Source organism: Mus pahari, chromosome 7 (genome assembly GCF_900095145.1).
Source record: "Mus pahari chromosome 7, PAHARI_EIJ_v1.1, whole genome shotgun sequence".
NCBI classification, from domain to species: domain Eukaryota; kingdom Metazoa; phylum Chordata; class Mammalia; order Rodentia; family Muridae; genus Mus; species Mus pahari.
Genome location: NC_034596.1, coordinates 11870810 through 11881563, shown reverse-complemented (window position 1 = coordinate 11881563; position 10754 = coordinate 11870810). Strand labels below are relative to the sequence as shown.

Genomic DNA, 10754 nt, shown 5'->3' with positions numbered 1-10754 from the left:
AATCTAGCAGCAACTCAATGATCAGGGCTGCAGAGCAGACTCAGGAGCTGAACTATGATCCTGAAGGAACCCTGCATAACATATTTAAAGGATGAAACCATGAGGCAAAGGAGGGCAGGGTGGGCTATAGAACTGTCCAATTGTATTTTGATGAAAGGGTTGATCAAGGGAGTTTCTGTCTATCAGAAGTAGGTTTCTGGGCCTGGGAACATGAACTTAGTTTGACCCTGCCGGCAAGATGAAGTTGTCCTTGAGATGTCCAATTCACACAACTGTTCCCTTACAAGTTATCCCTGGGGTGTCTGGAGTCAGATAACTCTTTCCTTGTATAGAAGCAGTTCAGCTATTGGGAAGTCCACAGATCGCCTTGGGCCTAGGACCTTGAACTTAATTTCTATGATTAAATGGAGTCTATAAGTGACTATAGGACTTAGAATACATTTCTTTTGCTTGTTCCCAACAGTGGGAAGTTGCAGGTCTGAATGGCATATCCTTTTCCTTTGGAGCTTCAGATGAACACTGTTACATGTAATAATGATAATTATAACAACATGTCCATTATTACTATGTGTAATAGAACAGTAAATATACTTCTAAGAGCTTTGTGTCAGGTCCCAATGACCCTGGAACAAATGGCTGTGGTGTCTGCTAGCATATCATAGCTTACAAGGACCTCTTGGCTCACTCAGCACCTGTGTCTCCTCTCTGCTCTTCTTACCCTGCCCCCCTCCTACCCTAAACCTCTCCAACCCAGGGGCTTCCCTTCCCTTCCCCCAACTTCTAAATAAATCCCTGCCATTTTAGCTATGTGCGCTCCTGGTTCTTCTTCCTCTCTTGGTTCACTTGGTTCTCTCAGTTTCTCTTGCCTTCTTGGTTCTGTCGGTCTCTCTTGCCTTCTTGGTGTTCTTGGTTCTCTAGATTCCTTCTTGCCCTTCTCTCTTCTCTTCCTCTCTCGCTGTCCCTTCCTCTCTCCTCTCGTGGCCCAGTCTATTCTGCTGGTCACCTTCATTCCACTCTTTTCTCTCCCTACTCTGGATTTTTCCAGATGCTTCTGGCTGTGTTCTCTACCATATCTACAGTAAAACCCTTCTTCTTAACTATACCTTGGAGCAGGCATGCTCTGATTTCATTCACTTTATGTATTTTACTTAGTACACACCACGAGCTTATCTTATATCTATCCACCATGATATATCCATTCATGTTAGTATTTGTCATCCATTTTATAGATGAATGAACTGGAGCGCAGAGAAGTTCTACGATTTTAGGATCCCCACAGCTAGCCTGTGGCTGGGCTGGAATTCAAAACCATGATATCTGACTCTCAAGTTTGTGCTTCTAGCCCTAAGTTGACTAAAGGTTTCCTGTTTCTCCCCAATTTCTCGACAGGCTACAGAGAGCACAGAATGGTCCTTAGAGTTAGGTAGATCCCAGATTGCCATTAAGTGTCTGTGGCATTACATAATCTATTAACAATCCCAAATCTTAGATGTTCATCTGATGACTCCAACACACCCCTTACACAGTATGGAGATGAGCCATAATTCCTTTACTGACCCAGCTCTCTAAAAGGAGGGGGTACTTAAAATAACTTACCCATGAAATTTCAGTGCTACATTAAACATGGTTGAAGGAAAGGAACATATACCACTAATTTTTCCAATAAAAATATTTAACAGGTCCTATGGGTTACAAACACTCGCTAGTCTTGGTTGGCTGGGCAATGAATTCAGTGTATTCTTAAGTCATTCCCAAACTGCTTGGCTCTGCTCATCCTTTTGAGTTTGAAGTCAGAGGGCCCAGTTTTACTATCAGGACAGCCATTGTTTGAGAATCGAGGCTTCCTCATCGAGGAAAAATGATCTCAGTAGCACACGACTTCCTCTGGGTACACCACCGTAACTCCGAAGATGGCTATCAGTAACTGGGCTTGGCTATTAGGGAAAGCAAAGTTCGCCGGCCCTGAGGGTCTTTTCGTCCTCGGAACTTTTCTCCTGGGTCTGTATCCCCGTCCGGAATCGGAACACCGAAGGGCACGGGCCGGAAGCGCGCGCCGCCGCCGCGGCCCCGGCGTGTCTGGAAGGAGGGAATCGGCTGGGCCGGCAGCGGAGGAGTGCGGGAAGATGGCGGCCTTCTCTGGTGCGTGGTGGGAAGCTGCAGGGTTACGAGCGCCTCGCCTCGACCCACGGGGAGCGGGTGGAGTGTGCTGCTGTGGCCGTGGGGTCGGTGGGATGGCGGGAGAGCGGTCTCCGTCTGGGGACCTGCGCGGTGGGGCAGGGACGGCGGGTTCAGGCCGGGCTCTTCCCCCGCGGGCGCCGCCCGGGAGTCTTCGCTGAGCGGCTTCTCCTTCCTCCCCTCAGCCTTCGGCTTCCCCGCCGTGCACACTCACCCGCCGCGTCCCGTCCCGCGGCGTCTGCGCTCGCCCGGTCCGCTCTTCTGCCTCTCTGACGTGGCAGTGACGGTTGGGGAGCCCAGCTCTGTCTCGGGTCCTGGCCGGGATGAGCAGCCGCTGAGCGTGGGGGAGGGGGACATTTGGGGCAAAGATGATGTTGTCCTGTTTGATTTATCCCCCCAGGGCTTTACAAAATAAATATACACATACATACATACTACGTACATAGTACATGCATGCATACTACATACATACAGCCGCTGATAATAAAAATGATCGGCATTCGTTAAGCTGTCCACTTCGAGAATTAACATTGAATGTCAAAGCTAAAGAAAAAAAATTTTTTTTTCTTCACAGACTAACTATAATGTTTGAGAATTAGTTACTTGCTTTGTGATACCAAACAGGATTTGGGATGGGGTACTGAATCCACCGGTTGATATTTCTCATTTTCTCAATTAGCCTCTTAACTCACCCACAATTTGGAAAGTTCCAACCAGCCTTGAATATACTAAATATCGTTTTTCCTTCTCAATATATACACATGTGCATATGTACATAGGTATATACATATACACATAAATGAACAGATCAAATTAAATGCACTATCCTTTCGTGTTATTAACCTATTTAAACGACAATATTATACAGTTGTTGGCTGTTTTCTTTTTCTCCTGTAAGAATATCAGGAATTCCAAATCTCAGGCTACAGGGGAAACCATTTCTATTACAGTCACTTCTAAGAGGAATTCTCTCACTTAACACAATTTTAGCCCCGAGATCTGAGGAAGTTGTAGGTCATTGTCTTATAGGCACACATTTTTGGGGGAAATGCACAAATTTAAGGACAAACAATATTCTGATATGAACAGAAGTAAAAAGAATTTGAATATGTATCTGTTTCTCCTTAAAGAGTTTAACTGTTAAACTGTGAAAGGCAAGTTTTCTGTAAAAAATAGACCTAGCACATGACCAGCATCCTGTAAGATATAGCCTAAAATTTGCCAAGCAATCCGTGGTTGCTGTCTGTAACAGTCTTGTAAGCAGCTTGGAATATTCTGTGTGTAGCATGCTTTATACCATCACTTAAAAAAAAAAATTGCTATTTATATTTCCATGTCAGGGGAACAGGGGTCTTTCCAGAGGTCAAGTCTGCTTGGTAGAGTTGGTCCTCTGCCACCTTGTGGGACCAGGGACTTGGGTCTTCAGGCTTGGTGGCAAGTGCCACTGAGCCTGGCCCATTGCCCCCTTTTTTTCCCAGTAGTTTTCATTCTAGGAGACAGAATATAACAAGACTCTTAACTGGCATAGTTGTTAGGCAAGTCAGTCTTGTTGTTCATCTTTATGGCTCAATTAGTTTGTCTGAGCAAGGGAAGGTTTAGTATCTACCTATAACCGATTTCACTTGAATGATAAAATGGCAGAACACTCAGGAACTGCCTACGCTATCCATTTATGACTGGCCTTTATGCAAAATCATTTAAAATAAACAGTGTGGCCATGCCTTTAATCCCAGGCCTTAGGAGGCAAAGGAAGGCAGATCTCTGAGTTTGAGACCAGCCTGGTCTACAGATTGAATTCCAGGACAGCCAGGGGAAATCCTGTCTCAAACCAAAAAAGAAAGAAAAGGAAGGAAGAGAGAGAGAAAGAAACCAAAGTGAGATAGCATATTTTCACTTGACAATTTCCATTGCCATGACCCCCCTTCAGTTAACTAGAATTTGTTTTTAAATGTTAAGGATAAAAACTATTTCTCAACCTTAGAGAAACAAAATCATCCTTAAAACAAAGTCTGTTACTATGAAAACACTTTTACACCCTTGGGCTATGCAATGTAGAGATGGCTAAGAGGCTGTATAAACTTTGCAAGAAAGTCCTCAATACCAAGGTTGAGTATAGTAATCAATTCTGAAGCACATGCCCAAAAGTTATCTATCCCCTATATTTGGAAGTTTCTGATTTAAACTTTTAGTTTTTTATTGGGATATAGTATTTGCTTATAGTTATAGAGTACAGTGTGAAGCTATGGTCCTTAAATATGCTTCATAATAGTCAACTAAGGGTAAATAGCATGTTCATTACCTTAAACTTGTCATATCTCTCTAGTAAGGAAATTTAAACCTCTCAAATAGTCTGAGACAGTGCCTTATCAGCAACATTTTGGTTATGGCTGCCATTAAATGTGGGTTGTTTGTTTTCCTTAGATCCTAGAGGGTGGAGAGATGGTCTTAGACTAGCCAAGACAGAACTGCTACATTATCATACAGAGAAACAGTGGGGATGCAGGTCTAGGAACTCAACTGTCAGATTTTTATTCCTTTCTTTAAGAGCTAAATAAGCCGTGGTGGCTACCATGTGCTCTTGACACTGTACCAGCAGTGTCACTGCATTTCCCTGTACCCACAGGTAGGTGTGGCAAGTCCCATTTTCTGCAAAGAAAACAGATACATAGTTTTGTTCCAAGGTCTTCTATAAACAAAACCTTGGAAAGAACTTAAATCTGTCTCCAAAACTCAACACTCTCAGCAGTACAAAGGTATAATATAAAAGCCAAACTTCAAAGCTTTTCCCCAGTTCTATGGAAGCAACTTTAAGAGAGTATGATTTATTAATAGATTTGATTATTAAAATGACCTTTTTTCCCCCCAGAAATGGGTGTTATGCCCGAGATTGCACAAGCTGTGGAGGAGATGGATTGGCTGTAAGTATAGAGAACTCAAGTGCAAGTGTGACATATCTTTCCTAATGTGAACAGTAATCTTTATCAAATACATTTCTATCTAGTTTAGGAAATTAAATTCAGTTCATGCTGATTCTTTAGATCATAGATTGTTTCCTTTGAAATTTTATTTCTAGCTGGAATAAATGGTTGGATTGCCACATATAATTTGTTTTAAGTTGCTTTAGCAGGACTTAAGTAGCCTAGATGATTTTCTATTTTGAACTAACTATAATTCTTCACATGTGATTCTTCTAGTCTACCAACTGATATCCAGGCAGAATCTATCCCATTGATCCTAGGAGGAGGGGATGTACTCATGGTATGTTTACATTTAATAAGGTGGTTGGAGGAAAACACGTGCTCTGGAGCTGTGTGTGACACTTATAAGAGTGGGAATGTTTTAACAAATTCATTTTATTCATTAATTAGCTTTGATAACACATGTATTACAGTGAGTGTATTCTATAGAAGCTGTGGGGGAATAGGTTTGGAGTGACTTTTTAGTTTTTACTGCAGGAAAATGGTGGGCGGTAGCATAAAGTATATATATTTGGAATGGTGGAATAACTTGTGGTACAGTGAGAAATACACATTGAATCAGGTTGGATTCTTTTCTCAAATTAGTTTGGGCATTTGCTGGCAGTGAATTGTATAGAAGGTTAAGAAGTATCAGTTAGAATTATGGTTTTTGTGAATACCAATTGTATAGCAAATTGTCGTATAGATCTGTAGTTAGATACTCTTAAGACACACTAATAATTAGATTAAAACAAGGAGGACTTCAATTTGGTGTAGTAATGGGAAGGAAAAGAGGGCAGATGCTTCCTGAGTTGAGATAGGTGACCCGAAACTCAAGAATCAAAGTTGTCTGGGGCCCTGTGAGTTGTCTTGAGGCGCTTGAAGTAAAGTTAGCTAGTCAAGTCTGACGAGACCTCTACACGGCGTGATGCTGACTTTATTCTCTTTTAATTCGCAATTTGAACTATAACTAATTTTCCTCCTATTCAGGCTGCAGAAACAGGAAGTGGAAAAACTGGTGTAAGTAATACATTTAAATTTCATTAAATATTTTTAAAGTGTATTTGAACAGTAGCTTTTATTTTTCAAATACTTAATTAAAACCATCTCTAATATATAAGAAATGGTGGTTTACCATTGTCTTAGTTAGGGTTACTATTGTAATGAAACACCATAACCAAAAACAACTTGGGGAGGAAAAGGGAAGACTTACATATCCTAAATCACTGACCGCTGAGGGAAGACAATGCAGGAACTCAAACAGGTGGACTCCTGGAGGCAGGAGCTGGTGCAGAAACCACAGAGGAGCATTCTGTACAGGCTTGCTCCCCCTGGCTTTCACAGACAAGTTGTTTTTATAACACCCAGGACCATCTGCTTAGGGGGAGCCACCCGTAACACTAATTAAGAAAATGCCCTACAGGTTCCTTCTCCTCAGTGACTTTAGCTTATTTCAAGTTGACATAAAACCAGCCAGCACATCTATTGAGAGTAATAGTTGTCTTGTTGGCAAACTGTGAAGGTCTAGAAAGAGTATGCTTTTAGGGATGCTGTTTAAAGAGGTCTTACAGGAGGAGGCATATAGCCTGTAATGTTTACAGGCATTTCAGAATTTTAATCCTCCTAAAATAAGAAGATTGCACCCAGAAAATACACCCACTTTTGGCCCAGACTAGGAAGCAGTCTGAGTTGTAGTATTTTCCTGCTGTGCTTTAAGTTCATCCTGAAGGTCCTCATTGTTTATGTTCCAGGCCTACAGCTGGGTGGTGTCTCTCAGCTTGGGATTATCTGATTCTTGTTTAGCTTTAGGTAAATAAATGGGAGCAGCCATCTGGATAGTTTATAATGTGCATGCATAGCCTTAGCCTTATACTGACTGATATCACGCTCTGATGACTAACACAGGACATGTTCCTTTGACAGGCATTTAGTATTCCAGTTATCCAGATAGTGTATGAAACTCTGAAAGACCAACAGGAGGGAAAGAAAGGGAAGACAACTATTAAAACTGGTGCTTCGGGTAATATTTATATTGATATTTTCTTTTTATAAATTAGTTGTTGTCTTGGTTTGCAAGTTCGAGTTTGGGGTATGCATTTTATTGCCCATGTATGCAGCACAACATTGCAGCATTGTGTCCTGAAACAGGGAAAGCAAGTGACATTAGAATTAGTGAACTGTCCACCCTAAAATATAAATAATACTTCTGTTGAGAAAAAAGAAATGATTAGAGTTTACCTGTAGGTGTTTTTGTGCCTTTCTTCACCATACATAACTGTAAGAATGAATTGGTACATTGTACAAAAGTGATTTGTCTTCCTTACATGGAGGTCTATGTATTTATTGGGTTCTGTTCCTAATAATCCACAATAACCATTATTATTAATAATTTCACAGTCATTCCTTATCTCTTAAGTTTTTTTCTTACTTAGTTTCTAAATTTTATTCATCATCTTTGTCCCTGCTACACTTTTAACAAAATGTATTATATATTTTGAAGTAACTTGTTTTATGTTTCAAAGCAGAATTGAGATAAGATAGCAGGTTTCAATTGTCTGAACTTGCTATATCAACTTTTTTTTCTATATAAAAGTGTTAATGACGAGCCGGGCGTGGTGGCGCCTCAGGAGGCAGAGGCAGGCCTATTTCTGAGTTCGAGGCCAGCCTGGTCTACAGAGTGAGTTCCAGGACAACCAGAGCTATACAGAGAAACNCTGTCTCAAAAAAACAAAAAACAAAAAACAAAAAACTGTTAGACACAGGATAGACTAGTTTAGTAAATGCGTTGTGTGACGGACAATGAATGTAACTATTAACACTGTTGGCCTAGTTTAAAATAGCTTTGGAACTTTCGATAGTTATATGCCATCATTTATGAGAAATGATGCTAGAAAAGAATGCTTCTGAAATAGCTTAGGAGAAGTACAATGGCTCAAAAAATCATGTCTGTTCTGAAAATAGAAACCTAGATTGATAAACATGAAGAATAGGGACGGTTGATGACCCCGAGGAAATGTGGGGAGTAGGATACAGCTTACACATAATCTGCAGGGTTTCTTAACTTAAGGATTTGCTTATGTTTTGGGTGAGCCAATAAGGGAGAATCCTACGGAACATATTTCTCCATTCTTCACAATATTTAAACTTGGTAGGTAGTTCTTCATCAGGCATGATCTAGAAAGGATTTCTGCCTTGGGCAGAAAGATGGGCTAAAACGCCTGTTGTGACTGTAAGTTTTTATTTTTTATGGGCTATTAAGATACTTTAGAAAAGGAAAAATGCCAATCATATAAAAACAGGAAGAGAAGTAAAAATGTTACCTGAGAATTTCATCTAGAGGACCGGGTCACTTATTTCCCTGATGCTAAAGGTCAAGTTGCTTAGTTCAGTAAACTTATCAGTGACAAAGATCAGTGTCCTATATACAAAGTGCTCTGAAGCAGGGAGGGGCTTAGGTCTTACTCCCAAGTGGGCCAGTGTCTATCATTAACACCTTTTGATTTTTCAGGTTTAATTTTGCCTTTAATAAAAACTCTATGTATGTGTATATTGCAAATAATTTATAAAATCTTGTCAAATCAAAGGAATTGAGATATAAATATAAACTTCTGTTTCTATAGAGCTGTACATTCCACATAGCTATGTCTCACTTTTCTTAAATTAATTTGTTTAGTGCTCAACAAGTGGCAGATGAACCCATACGATAGAGGGTCTGCTTTTGGTAAGTAGATAATAATTTGATCTATTCATTGGTAACTCAGAAACTTAAAAAAGTATATACAAATAGCAAGAAAATTATGGAAAAGTATTGTACACGATTTAATTAACAGATTTGAATATAGTTACTGAAGATGAACAGTGTAGTGCTGAACTAGAAATAGACAGTAGTACATAATGGAAATAATTCCTATATGACAAATTAATGTGCACATACAAATTATTTCAGTAAAGAAAAGGAAGATTAGCTGGGCGTGGTGGTGCACGCCTTTAATCCCAGCACTCAGGAGGCAGAGGCAGGCGGATTTCTGAGTTCGAGGCCAGCCTGGTCTATACAGCTCCAGGACAGCCAAGGCTACACAGAGAAATCCTGTCTCAAAAAAAAAAAAAAAAAAAAAAAAGGTACAGGGAAGAAAAAGAAAAGGAGAGGGTGAAGAAAGGAAAAGGAAAGGAAAGAAGAAACAAACTAACCATGGCAGGGAAGCACTAGGTGGCAGTTAATAAAAATAACTGAAAATGTAAATATGTCTCCAAACATTTTATATCTCAATACATTGCTTAAAAGATAATAATTTCTTAGCCCATGAGAAAACAGACTTAAAATCTCTAAGAAACTTATATTTATAATACAAAAAAAAGACATTTAAAATAAATATGGAACATACTGTTTTTAAAGAGAGACATATCAGACATTCTACATTTCTTGGAATCAACCAAGATGTTGAAAACCTGATTATCAATTGTCATGGTTTGAATATGCTTGGCCCAGAGAGTAGCACTATTTAGAGATGTGGCCCTGTTGGAATAGATGTGTCACTGTGGGTGTGGGCTTTAAGACCCTCATCCTAGTTGCCTGGAAGTCAGTCTTCTGCTAGCAGTCTTCAGATAAAGATGTAGAACACAGCCAGGCCATGGTGATGCACGCCTTTAATCCCAGCACTTGGGAGGCAGAGGCAGGCGGATTTCTGAGTTCGAGGCCAGCCTGGTCTACAAAGTGAGTTCCAGCACAGCCAGGGCTATACAGAGAAACCCTGTCTCGAAAAAACAAAACAAAACAAAACAAAAAAAACAAGAGGATGATTTATTCAGTAAAAGACTTTGGCACCATTGGTGATCCATCTGGGGCAACAAAAAATTGGCTTCTGTATATAATAACTAGACATAAATTTCACATGTACTTGAGGTTTAAATTATCTATGTGTGTTTGTGCATGTATAATATATAAAACTTTAAGTGTAGATGTATATGTATAATTTAACATGTATAATTTAGTGGAAGAAAAACTTGTCTAACCCAAATAGAAGACAGAAGTTAAGAAAAGACAGAATGTTCATTTTTGTTGCTGTTTCATTATTTTAATTAACACATTAATTGTATAAACTAGTAGGACTCATGTGGGAGTTCATGTGTGCAGACATTGTGTTCTAATTGCATACATCCATCTACCTTTCTTCTCTTGATCCCTGACTTAAAGTCTTGTTTCTCCTACCTCAGTATTTCCCAAGTGTTGGTAGCTTCCTAGAAAACCTTTTACAAAGTTTTATATTATTCATTATCACATGAGTAAGAACTTAAAATTTTTGAAAAATGAGCTAAGATGTTTGGTGAAGACATATTACAAATTTCTTTTTGACCAAGTACTGAATATGACTTTGAAACATGAAAGGAACAGAACATACAATTTCTTTCCAGTATAGACGAAAGCTAAATCTTTATTTTCATAAGCACCTGTCTGACTGGTGTATGATGTGACACTTCATCACTTAGAGCCCTAATACTAGCCAGCAGCGCACACTGGGTGCTTGTGTGCTTCTTGCAGTCAGGGCAGCCAAGTGTGGTGACTGGGCCTCATGCCATCCCTTAGTACCCTTGTTTCACAGCACTGCAGTATGGCCTTCTAGACCA

The 10754-nt window shown here is 39.9% G+C and overlaps 1 protein-coding gene across 1 annotated transcript in view; it reads left to right on the top strand.

Annotated features, from left to right (window-relative positions):
• The first annotated feature begins 2031 nt into the window (after positions 1-2031).
• Ddx1 (DEAD-box helicase 1) overlaps positions 2032-10754 on the top strand; it is a 29865-nt gene continuing 21142 nt past the window's right edge. Inside the window, exons 1-6 of the mRNA XM_021202661.2 lie at positions 2032-2139; positions 5042-5093; positions 5370-5433; positions 6123-6152; positions 7056-7152; positions 8806-8853. Of these exons, the coding sequence (XP_021058320.1) occupies positions 2124-2139; positions 5042-5093; positions 5370-5433; positions 6123-6152; positions 7056-7152; positions 8806-8853 (307 nt within the window). The 5' untranslated portion in view covers positions 2032-2123. The remainder of the gene's footprint in view (positions 2140-5041; positions 5094-5369; positions 5434-6122; positions 6153-7055; positions 7153-8805; positions 8854-10754) is intronic.